This window comes from Haliotis rubra, unplaced genomic scaffold (assembly GCF_003918875.1).
Source record: "Haliotis rubra isolate DU_JTF1 unplaced genomic scaffold, ASM391887v1 Scf1230, whole genome shotgun sequence".
Lineage (NCBI taxonomy): Eukaryota > Metazoa > Mollusca > Gastropoda > Lepetellida > Haliotidae > Haliotis > Haliotis rubra.
This window is the reverse complement of record NW_025765149.1, coordinates 141643-160893: the sequence shown is the minus strand read 5'-3', so window position 1 is coordinate 160893 and position 19251 is coordinate 141643. Positions and strand designations below refer to the sequence as shown.

Sequence of the window (19251 nt, the reverse complement as noted above, 5' to 3'; positions counted from 1 at the left end):
GTTTTTAATGATTCAGTCGATGGATCACTTTTTGTGGATGATTTTAATATTCCTTTGAAGAGGTCATTTTAAGACGATGCTGTATTGGTCACTCTCGATATACCCATGAATACGTGTTAAAAGGTGAAGATCCTCCGTTTGCATCCCTGGTGATGAAACAATCACGGTCAAGCATGTTCTGCTTGACTGAGTTGATTTTTCAATCACAAGGGATAACTATTTCAATGTAAAAACGATGAAGGAACTTTCAGATAATGTACATGTTCATTTAATCATTGAGTTTTTGAAAGAAATGAATTCAATTGATAAATCTAGATATGTATTGTAATTAGTATATGAATTTTAATTTGTGAGAATGACTAAATAACTTTCATTGTTAGTGGCTATTTCTTCAAAGTGGGTTGACGCTGTGTAATATCATTGTCCCCCGGAGAGGGTATGTAAGTGCCACTTCATTTGAAGTATTTTTCATTTTCCGTAATTTTAATCGTAGTATACATTTTCCCTTGTAGGAAGTGCAGGGATGATTATAGCCATAAATACCCGAGAATGCTGTGGAAAAGCCCGTACTTTACTAGCATAATACAAATCACCAAATGTTTCATAATGGCAGTACAAACTAGAGGGGCAGTACACATTCATAAGGAACGGTTTCGCATTGGGCATAGGGGATCCGAATCCTGAATCTGAATGATTTTTTGTTCACATTCGGGATTCAAATCCCAAATCTGATTTTTTTTTCATATTCGGGATTCGAATCCCCAATGCCCAATGCGAATCCGTTTCTAAACATAAAATTGAGATTCGGGATTCGAATCCCGAATGTAAAAAAAAATTCAGATTCGGGATTCGAATCCCAAATGTGAACAAAATATTCAAATTCGGGATTCGAATCCCCAATCCCAAATCCGTTTCTAACTTCATTTTCCTACACTCCTAGCAGTGTAATACCGAGTCAGTGGGAACAGCAATAAAGACACTGGTGACAATATTCACCTACAGACCAGCATCAATAAACGTGACACAAGATCCTACAGATGAGTCTCTGTCTGATTGGCAGCCAGTGAAAGTCATGCAGGAAGAGTGAGGCGGCCACACTTCGTACAACTAGAGGGTAGACGACCGCTGTATTTAGATCCGTGAACACAGTAGATTGTGATGGACAGGGTGGTCCTTGGCTGCACAGCAGCTATCCTGGTGCGGGCTTTACTGCTACAAGGTAAGATACCGCTGAATATATTTCAATAGATGTATTCCTTTACTGGTTTTACCCTTGGACATAGCTTCGCGGCATTGCTGTGTCTGTGAAAGGATGCAAGACGTAAGTAGTGTGAACGTATGTGGATGATAGGCGGATGTGTCGATATCCAGGGGCGGACTACGGCACCCCCATCCTCCAACGAAAACATTTTCCCTGAGGAGCCCCTATCCTTTCGGACTTCGCCCCTGATATCGTAACCTTCCCATGCTTTATTTGTACAGTAAAATTGCACATGAATCTCAAGCTTCTTTGAAATGAGTAAAACCTTCAGAACACTTAAACACTGTGCCAGATGGAGTGAGTGAGTTTAGTTTTACGCCGCACTCTTACGATAAGCATAGTCGCCTTTTATGGCAAGCATGGGTTGCTGAAGACCTATTCTACCCCGGATCTTCCCGAGTATTAGGTCGTTTGAGGACAAATGTGAAACATGATTCACATTTATAAAGCATCTCATGTGTCATAAGGTCATTCACCTATGAAATTACTTTTTCAAATAGTTTCATTTGGGCAGTATTGGCATTGTGATATGAAAGTTTCAAACCGGTAACACAACCCGTTCACACATGTAATTCGATGACATCGGAGAAGGTCGAAGTGAGAAAATAGAGCTTCCGCACCCAATATCTCACATATAGATACTAATAATGGGAATTAGATGAAGCGTGACAGATATTATGTTTAACTTGCTGATTTCTTAGATTGAAGGTCCAGGTCAGCTGATTCGTAAGTGCTATTCAATGAAGAAAGGTATAAATCTTTCGGTTGAAAATTGTACAGTACTGGGAATGTCAAGAAAGTGGTGTTATCAAATCGGAAGTGCTTATAACTTTATGTTTAACAATAATACGCACTCGGAATATGTGAGGTCAACTGTGATGTCAAGACTGACCCATGATACGTGTTTGAGAGGAGGAACCTGTGATCGGGGATGGAACTGTTTCGGGCTTTGGGTGTAATGTCGCACCTGTCAAGCTGAACATGTTTGTCGTAAAATGCGACTAACGAGTTCGGGCGGTCAGTATTGCTGATTTGGTTGACACATGTCATCGCATCCTAATTGTGTAGATCGATGTTAATCGTCAGTGCCATTTTTTCCTACACCCCTGAAGATCCGGGTTAGAATTGGTCTTCAGCAACCTTTGCTAGTCGTAAAAGGCGACTAACGGGATCGGGTGGTCAGGCTGGCTGACTTGGTTGACACCTGTCATCGGTTCCCAATCAAGTAGATCGATGATCATGGTGTTGCTCCCTGGATTGTCTGGTCCAGACTCGGTTAGTTACAGATCGCTGCCATATAACTGGAATATTACTGAGTGCGGCGTTAAACATCAAACCAACCGAAACATTACCCTGCGATATACAGGAGATAAAGTAGATATGAAGTCTCTGACAGGTGTCATAAACGAGTGGTTGAGAGCGTGGAGCCAAGTATAATATAATAACGCGACACCGCATGTAACATTTATCTGGTTGTATGTCCTACAGAAGCTGCCTCCAGTACGATCAGGGTAGAACCAGGTCATGGCAACACCAGGGGGCGCCTTCAAGTGTTTCATGATGGAATTTGGGGAACGGTCTGTGATGACAGCTTTGGTAACCCAGATGCCAGAGTGGCCTGCAGAGCTCTTGGAATAAACAGGTGCTTGTGTACAACTTTACATACAGTTTACTTGAGATTTTAATACATCCCATTGGGGAATGACTATCTGGGGACATACCTGTGTCAATGAATCATGCCGAATAATGCCGAATCATGCCGATACACTGCGTATGGTCTTAGATTCCACTTACTTCGTTAACGGTATGCTCCTCAATCAATGTATAGTGTTAGTGTAGAGTGTATCAACCTTTTACGTCCGTATCGCAGACAGCGGTTGTAATTCTCTTCTGTTGTATTCAAAAAGACCAAAAGCTATAACACGTCACAATTTAATTCTGGACACCAAGAGGTCCAGAAACTCTCCGCACTGTAGCTACTTTCTGACAAAGGATTTGATCAAATTGAACATGCAGTTGTCATGAACATTTGATAAGGATAAAAACATGACGAAAAATAATTGAAAAACTCAAAATCAATACTCGCTCGACCATAATTTTAGGCTGAAATATAGCGTGTGTCAATGTCATTATACATTATTGAAACCCTGAAACTCAATCCTTCCATGTCAACTCCCGACTCGTTGACATGGGTACGGGGGGAAATTGAATGGTTAGGTAGCCACATCGGTAGGATGTGTGAAGTCCATTTCTGGTGTTCCCCGCCATGTAATTGCTAAATCATCTAAACATGCGGAAAAGTGTCTTAAACGATTTTGTTTGTCTGTAGACAGATGTCATGTTTAATATAGACCAATATTCGGATTGACTATTTAACAGTAAATACGCCGTTCCATGGAACTTTGGACCAGGTTCTGGGTCCATACTGCTGGATGACCTCGCATGTCATGGAACCGAGGAGAGCTTAGACGACTGTCTTCACAATGTCTGGGGAGACCATGAATGTGAACATAGTGAAGACACTGGCGTCATTTGCACTGACGGTGAGACTTTGGAGGAATGTAACAGTCTGCTCGTCCCGTCTAAGAGTTTCAGTTCGTTTGCACACCCTGTCTTCACATATGGAATCCTGCATATGCTTCTTAGTAATTACTTTGTATTCCACTATAGTTCTGTACTATCTCGACCCGTGAAGTAACCCATGCATGTCGTAAGAGGCGACTAACGGGATCGGGTGTCTGGCTCGCTGACCTGGCTGACACGCCATCACATCCCAATTGTGCAGATTTATGCTCATGCTGTTGATCACTGGATTGTCTGGTCCAGATTCGATTAGTTACAGACTGTCGCTTGAACATCTGGTGCCTTCTGGTGCGTGCTCCATGGCGGTTGATGGAAAGTCAATTGTCATGATATCTTTAATTTGTGTTAATGAAAACGTGTCTTGACTCACTGACTGAACAGGCATGTAATATCTGTTGTATTGTTTTAGATGAGGTGATGGTAACCCCCACAAATGTCCCTGTCCTGGTGTCAGATGGGGACCAAGTTAATTTCACTTGTCTTGCACTTGGCAATATGGGCAGGCCATTCCGATATCACTGGTTTAGCGGGATCCAGCACTCTACTGACTGTGGGGATACACGTGTTCATCAACGACTCCCTGACACTCTGATTATCTCTAATGGTTCCGATCTTGGTAGTTCAACAGCGAATATTGGTGTACAGTGTAAGTACATTTCAGAACGCTGAAATAACACCCGGTGTCATACTTGTTATTTATAAAAAATATTTTACTATATCTTACAAATGTGAAGTAATGGCTGTACAGTTTCTGTGTAAAACGCAGAGATTTAAGACACCTCTCTACAGTCTTGTGTCTTGCCTGTGCTAGCGTGTTGTGCTCAATAGAATGTTCTTGTGGTGATGACGTTTTCAGTATGGCGTCAGTCTGGATGCAGTCAGATTCTGAACAAACAGTTGTGAACGTAATTTGCAGTTATAGCAAAAAAGATAATTATATTATCCATCTCCATATACCCCATATCCATCCACCCTCCGCCATCCCCATCTCCATCCACCCTCCGCCATCCCCATCTCCATCCACCCTCCGCCATCCCCATCTCCATCCACCCTCCGCCATCCCCATCTCCATCCACCCTCCGCCATCCATCTCCATCCACCCTCCGCCATCCCCATCTCCATTCACCCTCCGCCATCCCATCTCCATCCACCCTCCGCCATCCCCATCTCCATCCACCCTCCGCCATCCCCATCTCCATCCACCCTCCGCCATCCCCATCTCCATCCACCCTCCGCCATCCCATCTCCATCCACCCTCCGCCATCCCCATCTCCAATCCCTGCCTCCGCCATCCCCATCTCCATCCGCCATCCCCAACTCCATCCACCCTCCGCCATCCCATCTCCAATCCCACCCTCCGCCATCCCATTCTCCATCCACCAATGCTTGTCGTAAGAGGCGACTAACGGGATCGGGTACACGTGGCTGTTGATCACTGGATTGTCTGGTCCAGACTTGATAATTTAAAGGCCACCGCCATCCCCATCCCCATCCATTTCCATTATATCCCTGGAAGTTTACAATAATGTGATATTTTACGCTCGTATTCAGTGACAGCAAGACAAAGTAATATCTATCTTCGAAACAAGTATTAATTCAAAGACAAGGGCTGTTTCCCTCCAGAAAATACTCGGGATCCGGGCAATTCTGTAGAAAATCCACGGGAATTCATGGAGAATACCCGCACAACTGCCTGTAGAGGTTTACTCTGTTAAAGGAGACAATAGAGTGACGTCATGGAGGTTTATAAAGAGTCAGCAAGTTAGTTGGGTGCTATGTCAGTTTAAGCATTTATTTTAGTTATGTGTCTTTAATTTGAACGGAAAATCGTGGGTAACTCGGGGTCCGACCATTTAATATTCCGGAGCGGCGGCAGGGTGGGGCTCGCTAGATATATCAACTATCCACAAATGTCCTGGTTTCACACTTGCGCTGCAAAGATACTGCTACTGATCGTGTAAATCTTCCTTCGAAACTCGTGTTCGTGTTGTTGCTCATTTCCTAATGTCAGGGCGCTCTTCATATGGACCGTTAATCGTTACCAAAGCTTCAAACATTTGTCTTTCCATGTAATAACATCTCATTCGCGACAGAAAAAAGTTGAACACTGAGTCTGTGTATTGTGTGTATGTCACAATAACATTTTGCCTTTCACAATTAGAAGTACAAGACACAATAGTTACATGAAGGTGTATACGATTCTCGTCATATAACACCGCCGTTTCAGTAATGAAAAAAAGAAAAGTCTCTGCAAGGATCGCAAATCAATTATGATTCGCTTCTTGTAAATTGTGTATTTTGTCTAATGAACCACAAACTCTTACGAATCATTCTATTTCCGTTACAAAGATCGAGAAAAGCCGGATGAACTTTCGTTGGCCGATACCTCTTCATCATCCTGTTCACACATCCGCCAAACCTACATTGTAGGAGGTAGTCTTAGATTTATTGTTCTGGCTCTGATGGGCCTCGTTCTACTTATGCTAATCAGACAACATAATCCATCAGCAGGTAAGTTAACATACAGCAATATTCCCACAAACTAACCGTGGACTAATTCTCCACGTAGGGTGTTCAAAGTGTAGTCCGGCGATAAAGCATTTGCTTGTCACGCTGAAGGTCCAGAGTCTATCACCCACATCGGTACAATACGGGTCCTCCCATTGCTGCAATATTGCTGAAGTGAACATAAAACCTCTCACAGTCGCACGCTTCTGGATGCCCACACGTCCACAAGGCCTCTCTACATTCCAACATTCCCTCGCATGTGTCTTAGAATACAATGGTCAATCCCATTCACTCTTCTGATCCGTAAGGATCCGGGTTAGAACTGGTCTTCAGCTACCGATGCTTGCCGTAAGAGGCGACTAACGGTGGTCTGGTTGGTTGACACGTGTCATCAGTTCCCAATTGTAAAGATCAATGTTCATGCTGGTGATCACTGGATTGTTTGGTCCACATTCAATATGTTGTTGGGTGCGGCGTTAAGCAACCAGCCAACCAACTCTTATGATCTTATGTTTGTTGCTAAGATGCCCAAATTGCTTATTTTACAACAGTGCTTAATTATAAATGACAGTGTTCATCGGAATGCTATATTTGTCTTCAGTAACTTTTCACTGGATCAAAAATAACATAAATAATCAGGCTTAACTTGATCCACTTCAGAAAAGAAGTCCACTGAAGGAGATATGGTCCAAGATTGCACCAACCAGTACTACCTTCACTGTGTACCCAGAGATCAGAAGAACCTTTCTCTGTCCACGTGCGACAACTCTTGTAGCCGTGCCGAATATCCAGCCGTGAATGTGAGTAGGAGCGACAAACATTGTCAGCCACATGACACTGTAGATGAACACGGAGATGAGCCACATTTTATTGAGTTAGAAACACTGATGGAAGCTCATGACTATGAGATTGTGTAATAGAGCAAGTATGAGGGAGCACGAATTAGCTCTGAAACGTCGTATAAAGAATAAAAAGACGCTGTAATCCATATAACGGGTCATGTATTCAAGGGTGAGGCCCTGCATTGCTGCTGAACGCGTGCAAAAGAACTCGACGTTTCTGGGACGAATGTTATGTATGTAAACCTAGTATTGCTAAGTATTGTACAGACAGGTCTGGAGTTAGCATTTCCATTTTTGTGTTTGCTTTATGCTCCCAATAAGGTATGGCTTGTTGTAACTATATACCCAGCTTGCCTTGGATGCTTGCTTTGCAGGCCTATGTCCGATCAGTTAGCCATAACAAGCTGCATCTTATTAAAAAAATGTAATATACGGTCTACGCCATTATGTCGAACCAAGCGGAACGATATTGTAACTTCGTGATTTCAAGACATTCAAGATATCAAAGTATTGTCATCTGTAACGGTATAATTCCCTAACTTTACAATGTGTCACGTGCTCATTTAGTAATCTCAAAACTGGTAATGTGCAAATGTCAAGACCAAAATAAAGGTAAGCAATCTTGAAGTGAAAAGTCCAAAGTTTCATATGGCTGGTTTTTCTATCTGTAGTTGTAGACGAACACATTTATGGGTATTTATATAGAAAAGCAGTCGGGGTGGCACAATCGCTTCGAGAATCACCGTGTAGTGAACATTGTCTCTGGCACCCTGGGTAGATGTGTCTTCACCACACCATGCTGCCAGACTCTATTTACTTAGGCAACCCGCTTCCACTGACTTTTTACATTTAACATTCCTGTGTCAGTGGACGAGAGCAGACGGTTGGTTGAGGGCCTTGGACAAGGAACAGTAGTCCCTTAGCCCATCTCACATCCTCGGCGGGTTGCAAAAAGGACCCGGTTCTATCACTCGGCTGGCCAATCCAATTCTTGTGAATGAAATTATGTGTACATATTTGATTTTAGAAATTACTTTTGTTGACCTTGACCAACACGCCCATAAATAATGGATCATAAAGACACATTCTTAGAATGCCAAGAATCTCATGTCAAGAGGTACTGGATCTTAGGCCAAACTGATAATGCAGACATCTGCAATTTGTGACTGTGCTAATAAATGGTTCCAGTGCCTACGCTTGCGAGTACAACCAAAAATGTAACTTAAAATTTTATCATTTATTACATGACAAGTAATGACAATACAATGGGTCGGTTTCTCTATTGGCATTGACACAGGCGATCCAGTCTGGTATAGTCTGTTTCCAGAGAAAACATACCGATGAATTTCACTTTAAACAAAAAAGTAAATCAAATTAAGTGAAATTAATATCACGAATCCTCATAATTTTACCTTGCCAAATGAACATTTAAATCTCAGAATTTTATTCAACTTAGGATAAAAGTTGTTTAACAAACGATCATAGATTCAATTCGCTATTACTGGTTTGTATTACAAGGGGGTAAGCATAGTAGATGGAACAGTGAAACAAATGCACGTGCGGTACGTGATGAGCGTTCACTTAGATCAACCCTACCAACTTAATTATCACAAGTTGAAATCCATATTAACTACTCATAAGGAAACACTTCTAAGAAACTTATATACATATTAACACTATGCATATGAAATAAGAGAATCAAAATATTTGCCAATTCATTAAGATATATATTTTTGTATGATTTCTCCATGTACTGCATCATTATAACTATGTTTTGTAAACTCAACCTTTGTTATTGTATACATGTGTAAATGAATGTAAATGTTTTGTGAATGTTGTTTACGGACCTGTGGCCTATAGACAATAAAAGACTTGACTTGACAAGCAATAAATAGTTCAACGTTTCTTAAAGTTTACATACTTAACATTATGTTGTATCACACTGGGAGCTGTACTCACACACCAAACGTCATGCTTGATCACACGGAGAGGGGTACAGACACATCACACACACATACACACCCACACCAAACATCACAGTAACTCACAAAGATTTCTTACCTCATACGCTCGAGTTCGATCACCTGAAGAGTGGTACGCACACACCAAACTTTGAGTTGGATGGCGCAAAGAGTAGTACTCACACACCAAACATTGTGTTGGATCATACATAGAATGGCATTCACACACCAAACATTGTGTTGGATAATACAGAGAATGGCACTCACACACCAAACATTGTGTTGGACCATACATAGAATGACACTCACACACCAAACATTGTGTTGGACCATAGAGAGAATGGTACTCACACACCAAACATGGTGTTGGATAATACAGAGAATGGCACTCACACACCGAACATTGTGTTGGATAATACAGAGAATGGCACTCACACACCAAACATTGTGTTGGACAATACAGAGAATGGTACTCACACACCAAACATGGTGTTGGATAATACAGAGAATGGCACTCACACACCAAACATTGTGTTGGATAATACAGAGAATGGCACTCACACACCAAACATTGTGTTGGATCATACAGAGAATGGCACTCATGCACCAAACATTATGTTGGATCATACAGAGAATGGCACTCACACACCAAACATGGTGTTGGATCATACAGAAAATGGCACTCATGCACCAAACATTGTGTTGGATAATACAGAGAATGGCACTCACACACCAAACATTGTGTTGGATAATACAGAGAATGGCACTCACACACCAAACATTGTGTTGGATCATACAGAGAATGGCACTCATGCACCAAACATTATGTTGGATCATACAGAGAATGGCACTCACACACCAAACATGGTGTTGGATCATACAGAAAATGGCACTCACACACCAAACATGGTGTTGGATGACGCAAAGAGTGGTACCCACACACCAAACGACATGAAGATCACACAGAGAGGGGTACTAAACACCAAATAACATGCCGACATATACCCTGACTTGCTAACGTTTAATAAATACATGATCCTGATAGTCTGGACCATGCATAAGACTCTGTCTTTTGATCACAACATGGGCTGCCATGTTTCAGTTTCAACATGTGCACCTAGCCCCGCAGCCGTATAGCAGAATACTGCTCAGAGAGCCGATAAGTAATGCACAAACAGAAAACAATCCAGACAAATGATACAGACTCCTTAGCACCAGTTTAACACCAATACCACGTGACAATATCTCTTGGTATGGGGCAAAGTTCTTGGGAATGCAACACCCAACTTCAATTCCCGCGGCAGAAGCAGTGCCAGCTGAAACACGGAAGTAATATCAGCCCGGAGTCACACTGAACATCCACACATCAAAGAGAGAACGTCCAAAGTTATCATCCAAATGGGAACACCCAGATGAATGATATTACAGCTACACGGGAACAAAGACAATCACCATCCAAATATGAAAACAGAACAGCTGAAAACCCCACTTGACCTCTTGAACACACAAGCGTGTAAACAGGAAGGGTGCGACCCATCTGCGCTATTTCAGGCTTCAGGAGCGTCACGATTCTCTTTGTGCTGCATCTTTATTTCTGTCAGCTGCTTCCCTTTCCTTGACTTAACCTCTTGACTTAATAGATGACATCATTATGACATCCCACAAACGGAAACATGGAATGGCGTCCTGGTGGACATAGACCTTCTCCCTTACAGTGATCGAGAGAGTTAGTTTAGTTTTAAGCCGCACTCAGCAATATTCCAGATATACGGCGGTGGTTTGTAAATAATAGACATACCTGAAAATCCAGTGATCAACAGTATGAGCATCGATCTACGCACTCGGGAAAGATAGCATGTGTCCACAAAATCTGCGAGCCTGACCACGTTAGTCGCCTCTTACAAGCATTGGTTACTGAACATCAATTCTAATATCTAAAGATACATATATATAGTATATATATATATTTATATATATATATATATATATATATATATATATATATATATATATATATATATATACATATATATATATATATATATCTATACCAAACGTTTAGACTCAGCAGTGTAAAGTCGCCACTTACTTCAGGCAACTGTTCTAAACTAGAGTTTACAAAATATTCCATACTGTTTTACACACCAACTGACGTATTGTAAAACAAATTCGTAACGTTGAAAAGATTGTTATCACCAGTTCAAGAAGTGGTGAAACTCGGTGAAAATTGGCGAATTCCTAACAAACTTTACACCAAAACGCAGCTGTTCACATACACAAATTTCGCACATGCATTTCAGCAATTTAATGCATGATCCTCGTGCAATTCATCTGCATAAGGTTTGCAGTTGGTTCCCCCAAGTTAGTGGAGAAATTCATCTTTGATGTAGCCATGTGTATGTATATCATATAGTGAGTGCTTTAGGTGAGTCTAAACTTTTGATGGGTAGTATATGTTCCACAGACAACACTGAAGGGTATAGAATCAGCTGGTCTGTTGCGTCGTACACTTAACTATTCTTATTTCTGGGTGTGTGTTGTTTATCGCAATAAGTAGTCAGGACCAGAAATGCGAGTTCGGTTTAACACCTTGACTAACTCGGTGGGATACTGGTTAAGATTCACTCACGCATTCACAAGTATTATTTAATATTGGATATGCCATATTACAAAAAAATTGATTGTGACTCAGTCACTATATCATAAAGATAAATGTGTTTGAGTACTGTAGCCAGAGTATTTACCTCATGAAAAAACTAACAGAACTGGACGAATCTTCTTGAATGTGGACTGTCATGTTGGGAGAATCTTCCTGTATGTGGACTGTCAAGTTGGGAGAATCTTCTTGTATGTGGACTGTCAAGTTGGGAGAATCTTCTTGTATGTGGCCTGTCAAGTTGGGAGAATCTTCTTATATGTGGACTGTCAAGTTGGGAGAATCTTCTTGTATGTGGACTGTCAAGTTGGGAGAATCTCCTTGTATGTGGCCTGTCAAGTTGGGAGAATCTTCTTGTATGTGGACAGTCAAGTTGGGAGAATCTTCTTCTATTATTTGGACTGTCACGTTGGGACAATCTTCTAGTATTTGGACTGTCAAGTTGGGAGAATCACCTTGCAGTCTCGGTGACAAAATATTAGGAGAGACACTGGCCTAACAGTGCATCCCAGCAATATACATTTACCAGCTACTGCCATTATCTATGATGTTAGTAGTATATACAATGGGGGTTCTGGATCACTTTCAACCAAAGCCTCTGCAAAGCCTTATTTGGTAAATAAGGCTTTTGTCGGGCCCTTAGCTCTTGCTACCATTTCCCCTACTATGAAAAAGTTTGGGCCGATAGCGGTTCTGGATCACTTTCAACCAAAGCCTCTGCAAAGCCTTATTTCACAAGTAAGGCTTTGGTCGGACCCTTAGCTCTTGCTGCCATTACCCCTACTACAAAAGTTGGGGGACCTCCTAGCCGCGCCGGGGGCATGGCTGGAGTGTGTTGGTATCCTGGGATTGCATGGGCTGTGTCTAACGTGCCGCTATGCCATGTTTACCTCGATGAAACAGTTTAATGTGAATCGCCTATGATCTCCTTGGTGTTTGTAATAAAGGCTTGCCGGGCTTTTTTCACCCCTTGTTCTATGTACTTTTTTTTCTCGTCCTCGCTGATAGTAGACTTACGAGACTTGGATCGAATCTCTTGTTTCATTTTGTTATATTTTGTGAGTTCAGAGAGGATTGAACTAAACTCCTCCTCTGAGATCTTACTGTCAGTGAGTGCCGTAGAAATACGCTCACTTACTGTGTTCAGCTTTGCTTCAGCCAGAATCCTGATCTGGTCGTGTTTCAATGCCTTACGATGCAGTCTGCGTGATGCTAACTTAAGCGCAACCCTAACACCCCTGCCACCCCAGCTGTTATTTCAATGCCTAGCACTATAGGTGCAGCCACGATGGTAGCTAACAACCCAACACCTGCCGCACCTAGTCCCATGCTGGTTGTCATAAGGGCAGTGTCAGCCCTCGTCCACGATATTGCAAGCTCTATGGTACTTTTTACATAGTGCTTTACGTGTGTCGCGGTCTTGTTCTAGTTGGCGTTTCACATCACATAACTGCCTCTTCAAGCGGAACCCGCCACGGTTTCCAGGGTTTTCGCTACGTCCTCTACGACTGGGTACAGACCCATCCTGTGTGCCTATAATATATCTGGGAAAATATTTTTTAATTGGGTATCTATTTTCCAACTAGTTCAGGGATATATTTCAATCCCGTGATGTATTTTAATTGGGGTTTATTTAACCTTTGATTAATGTATTTAAAGCCGATAATACTTAGATTAGCGTACGTGTAAAAAAGCGGGGTCTTATCTCTACGTTCTTCAAAGAGATAAACCCCCTCAATACTTGGTATAGGGTATTTTCCCGATACCTTAACAATACGACAACGTTGGTTACTAGCCCTATCGTTCCACCGTATCGTTATATCATCTATAATGTTAAGATGCTCAGGATACGAGGCATCTCCGAGATAGACGTCTAGAATGAATGTGTAGTTTCCCGAGATATTTCTAAAGACCTCTTGGTGATCAAGTAATTTGAGCCCTATCTTCGCCTTCTCCCTGGAAGTTAACATGTTACCCGAGTGGTCTGGTATTGGTGTGATATATATATTAGGTGTTGGAAATACAAATCCCTCGAACTCTGGGTCTGGGGGTTCCGGAACGAACGATCCTATAATTATGCCATTGTTCTTAAGCTCGGGAGACAGTACCATCTTGTCTCAAGGTGATATAAGGTGCAGTGATGGTTAAGTTGAGTAACCATTCAGGCTCTTTAAAATCTGATAACGACACCCGCCTGTACACGTTGTCTTTGAAGTGCAGGATGTATAAGGTGTCTTGCTCACCAAGCTGATCAAACCCCTCCGTGTCCCCTAGGTCGTTAAGCGTGGTGTTGGGGCGATGACTGGTCATTGCTATAATACTATTACGAGATAATTTCCAACTGGTTTTCTGATAATAGTTCAGGGGTGCACTTCATCCCCATAAAGTGTATGTTGTCGGGTAGGAATATATTGGCTAGTGATATCCTGTTTTCCACAACCACTGTGACTGACTCCTGCAGACTGGTTTTGAGTCGGCACCCACCCGCACGTAAACTGTGCAAACGTGATACTGGTGTCGTTTCACCCACCCGAGTTTGATCCCCCCCACGATCTCGACATTATTCCCCGATGGTTCCCCTAGGTAGACTTTGATGATCAGTGTTGAGTTCGCCGGTAGACTCTCCAGTATCCTGGCCACGCCTTCGAATTCAGACACCAACCGCAATGTCACGTCTTGCTCTCCCGCGGTTTACTCGATAGCATATGGGCCGCCATACTTGCGACTGGGCTGATGATTACGCTACGTCTCTGAGCCGGGACGTAAGCCACGAGCAGGGTTCCGTTGTTCACGACTTTGTTTAGGTGGTTGTCTTTGTTATCCGTGAACACGTAGGGGGAGCCGAGCCTAATATTGAGAAACCAGTCGTCTTTATCTGGTATCAACACCCACTTGTCTTCATCGGTGAAGACGAGCGTATATGGTTTGTTTCGGGCGACGGTAGTGCTCTCAACATCGTCTAAGTCGAACAGTTTACCCCCGAACGATGGGTATATTACCCATTTATCATCACCGGTGTTGACTAGGGTGTACTTAGTGTTGACGACCGCTCTTGAGGTATCTACTATATCACCTAGGGCTCCACCGGAGGGGACTTCAACGCGTTTGTAAATGTTGTTTTTCAGTTGCAAGGCGCATACAATTTACCATCTACTCCGGGAGCGCCGAAACCGCTGTGGTGTCCCCCGAGGTCGGAGATCCCCACATTGACGCATTTTTTTCACCCCGGCCCTTGTGTGCTGGTCATTTTATGTGAAGCGTTAAGCTGAGGTATCCTATATTCACGGGATTATGATTTATATCTAACACCGATATTATCAGCTCAGGTATGTTGCCCTGAGTCAACCTCTTATACTGCCGCGGTGAAAACGACTCGGTTCTACCGTCGTTGTATTTCTCCGTTTTCACCGCACGGCTCTCAGTATAGTGGAAGGGTGACCCCCTTGAATGTTGTAATGCGTTGTGCTCACCTGACCTAGATGAATGTACAGCTCTCGGCACGGTACTAGGTCGGGTAACTTCGCGCCTGTGACGGTTGTTGTTGGTTTTATCTCGTCAGGTGACATACCGAGTGTCCTCGCCAATGGACGGCCGAGCCTCAAGGAGTTTCTTCCGTTGTTGATTAACACCACTGTGCCGTTTGAGTCGTTCATCTTGAGTTCGGCTCCCAGGGGTTTGAAGACCTCATCGCTTAGAGAGCACACGCTGTAGTAGCCGTCAGTTATCTGGCTGCGAGTTCCACTAACGAACAGCTTATTGTTGCTGGCGTTGATGTTAGTCCATTGCGGTAGGTAGGTGATATCGCAGAGTGCGACTTCGAGTTGACCGGACGTATTATCGATCGCGTGCGTCAGCTGAACGGCCTCACCGCTCGTTATTCCTGGAAGTGTTATGTACATGTTAGAGTATATATGCTCATTATATAATAGTTTTAAAATGTATTCCTCAGAGTGTCTTACTCCCCTGGAGTGTTTTACCCTAAACTGGACATAGACTTCTCACCCATGAAGATCGTGGTCGCTGATGGGATGTATTTCAACGCCCAGTTCATAGATGTGTTCAGCTTGTATAAATTTTCGGTGACTAACGTTAAGGTAGTTCACGCTTGGTTCAACAATCCGATGCAGTTCTGGCAGAATCAACTCAACTTCGCCGTGTGGTGCGCTACAACGGGGTGTGGTGTGACATTGACCGATACTCGGCGTGGACCGCTGAGTCAGTCTGTGTTCACGTTTCACGTGTACTACCAGGTCAGGCGTATCCTCAAAGAGATCAGCGCCCCGCTCCCACAGGAAAAGGCGTGGAATGCAGTAAACAACCAGTACGATAGACGGGCCTACGAACGTATTTGCAACGAATTCGGAATCGACACTAAAACAGATTGGCGTTTGCCGGGACCGAACCACGGGTTGGGTATCCCCATCGTTCATAACATGCACCTCGTGGATGCCAGTAAACAGCTGGTGAAAGATTGGGGTTACAAGTCGTATCATCTCTTCACAACCAACGAGTGGGATGACCGTTACATGGCTTTCGACAACAGCAAGGATTACCGAGTCTGGAGGTTCGAGCAAGGGGCAGCGGATGACTGGAAAAAGTTCATGCTGGACACGTCGAAAGGGTTCACTCGTGCCGGCACTGAACGCTTAAACGACTCGATTCGAACGTACGTGTGGGCGCTGTTGGGCGCGCAGACGCAAACGCGTTCCAGTATTATTGGTAAGGGGACTGCTTACGACGCTCAGAAACAGTTCGTTGTTAACGTTGAGGATGCTATCAATGCTCCAGTTGATCTCCCGAGTGCCATCAAACGCTACCAAGACGTGTTGGAATATGCCAGGTCGAAAGTCGACTACGTCTTCGACGTGGGACTGTACATGGCTCCGAGTGATATGCAACTGAGGGTAAAAAAAGTAGTGGGCTACAACAACAAAATAGTTGTAGCCACGGCGGACCAAAAGTTGGGCGTCAACCTCGATGTCAACATCCCCCACGTCCCACCACCCACGACCGGTGAAACGGGTATAGTGGCACCACCCCCGGAGCCTAGGGTGACCCCACAACCAACACCCCCTGTGGGGTCACCCCAGCCTGCACAGCAACACATCGACCGTAAAACGGCCCTGGTGGTTGGTGGGGTAGCTTTGGGACTTATTTGGTTAAAAATTCCTTAGCCGCTACGTACACCAGACCCGCCACGGCGACGATGGCTGCCCACAGGTTTTGACTAAGCCACGTGGCAGTTTTAGCCAGAGCGCCCAACAACCACGAGACGATGCTACCCAGGATGCCGGGCAGGGCTTCGGCAGCCTTACCAGCCAGTTTAGCCAGGGCCTCCCCGAGTTTTTTAATCCAGTCTTTAACATCCCCACCACTTGGTGGTGTGCCGCCACTTGGGGGTGTGGGCCCCCCACTCAGTGACACCACCAGGGTTGATATGATGAAGCCCAATGCAGTCAGAATGCTGGCGATGGTGATGCCTTGCTCTCGGAACAGGATCCGAATCCTGTCAGCTAGCGTGGTGTCTTCATTTAGGACTCGATCGATGGTTTCCCGTACACGACTGATCTGGGATCGGAAGGGCTTCCCGGTTAGAGGAAGCGGATTCCAACCGAGTCCGTCTCTCGTCTTCCAAGTTTTTTATTCTCTCCTCAATACGCCGTTTCATATCACCATCCGCTTCGGTGAGTTTTATTTTCTCGCGAGCGATGTGCTCATCGATTTCATTAAGTTTCCCCATGTTGTTCACGAGTTCTCCGCGTACATGTTTCAAGGCTTCGTCTAGGCCTCGCAGTTCCCTCAGGGGAAATTCGAGACCCGGCAAGGGTTTGTCATGGTACGTGGTCAATAGTTTTTCGATACTGTCCGACGTTTCTTTAGCATCCCCAGTATTGGCCCTGGCTGCTTGCAGATCTTGGACGGCCTTTGGGGGAAGCTTTGGCCGCGCGCCGCCGTAATCTATGAAGCCTAGTTCATCACGGATCAGCTGACCCCCATGGCGACTGGTGAGTGTTGACAAAGCAAGCGGTTCTCTCGTGCGCTTATTCATGAGATCGATCTCCGGGTAAGCCTTCAATCGCAGCGTGCCCTTATTATCGACTGTAAACTTGGAATAGTCCCTTCCCAACGGCTTGATGTTGTCTCTATTTTCAACTGCGTTGTAATAATCGTTGACAGCTGGCTGTATAAGTTCAGTACTTAAGGGGGGTAGTGAATGAAGTCTCCTGCTCATCGAATGCCTGGGCACTATCATCCCACATATCATCCATAGGTATGTCCTCGGCCATTATTTAGTATTAAAATATATTTCATTTATATAACAATGTACGGTAGAAAACTAGATCCTTTCAGAAGATCAAGAGAGCCTCTAGGTGCCAGAGCCGTGCGCCAGTCGGTGACCATCACCAACAATCCCAGCAAGATAGACCAGAATCAAACTCTGCTGGTTAGATTCCCAAACCTTGGTGAGAATGACCTCATTGTACCAGGCACGGTTCGACTTGCGTTCAACCTCACGTTGACCTCCACCAACGACAAACGTGAGCTAGTGCGGAACGTAGGTCGAGCCATCATCAAGAAAACCACCATCAAGATCAGCGGTAACGAGGTGCTGAGCATCGACGACGACAGCGGCGTGTTTCACTGCTACGGGATCTCTGGAAAGCGAGGAGAACGTGTCAATGACGTGTACCAGGGTATCAGCAAATCGACCGGTCGCGGCGCGATAGGGTATGCCTTCACGCATAAAGACCAGCTAGACAAGATCACGGACGGTGAAAAGGCCATCGCTCAAGCGTACGGGAACCGGTTCTGCGTGCCGCTCGACTTCGAGTTGCTCACGGGACACGCGCCGTTTTACCAGGCCGCGCTGGGTGATAGGCTTGAATACGAGCTAACGTTTAACTCACTACAGCAAAGTAGTGCGTCGCCCGAACGGTGATGAGGCCAGTTACGCCATAGACAATATCTCTCTGGAGTTTGACATGGTCACTAGCCCGGAGCTGGCCAGGCAGGTTCGAAGCCAGTACTCTGGGAAGATGGCCATCCTGTACGATCGCATACTGAGGCATAGATCAGTCGTATGCGAGATAAGAGCGACACTGTGTGAATATCAACCTGAACGTGCCGGCGCGATCGATGAAAGGCATCCTGGTCGTCCCCGTGGAGGATTACGACCCGTTCCGGAGGGACAGCGAGAAGTTTTTCAACCCCGAGATTGAAAAGGTGGAAGTGACCATCGAGGGCGTGCCCAACCAGCTGTTCAGTCATGGTATGAGGCCATACCAGCAGTGGGATGAGATAAAAAAGCTACCAGCCAAACAACACCACATAACCAAGGACCTGGACCTATCCTCCGTGAAGATCGGTGAATACCTGACCACCAAGTATGCCCTATGGTTGGACATGCGATCCACAGATGATGATAAACTGCATGGTAGC

The 19251-nt window shown here is 44.4% G+C and overlaps 1 protein-coding gene across 1 annotated transcript; it reads left to right on the top strand.

Moving 5' to 3' along the window:
- The first annotated feature begins 1158 nt into the window (after positions 1–1158).
- Positions 1159–4513, top strand: LOC124266128 (soluble scavenger receptor cysteine-rich domain-containing protein SSC5D-like). The gene is made up of 4 exons (XM_046700940.1): positions 1159–1219; positions 2750–2903; positions 3641–3804; positions 4254–4513. Exons 1-4 carry the CDS (start codon positions 1159–1161, stop codon positions 4511–4513), a joined length of 639 nt encoding a protein of 212 aa, XP_046556896.1.
- Positions 4514–19251: the final 14738 nt, after the last annotated feature.

What these genes read in the sequence shown, in the direction of transcription:
- LOC124266128 (XM_046700940.1), top strand. Translation starts at nt 1,159, where the DNA reads ATGGACAGGGTGGTCCTTGGCTGCACAGCAGCTATCCTGGTGCGGGCT. An exon ending in AGAGCTCTTGGAATAAACAG is followed by an intron (nt 2,904 to 3,640) that starts GTGCTTGTGTAC and finishes ACTATTTAACAG; the next exon opens with TAAATACGCCGTTCCATGGA. An exon ending in TGGCGTCATTTGCACTGACG is followed by an intron (nt 3,805 to 4,253) that starts GTGAGACTTTGG and finishes GTATTGTTTTAG; the next exon opens with ATGAGGTGATGGTAACCCCC.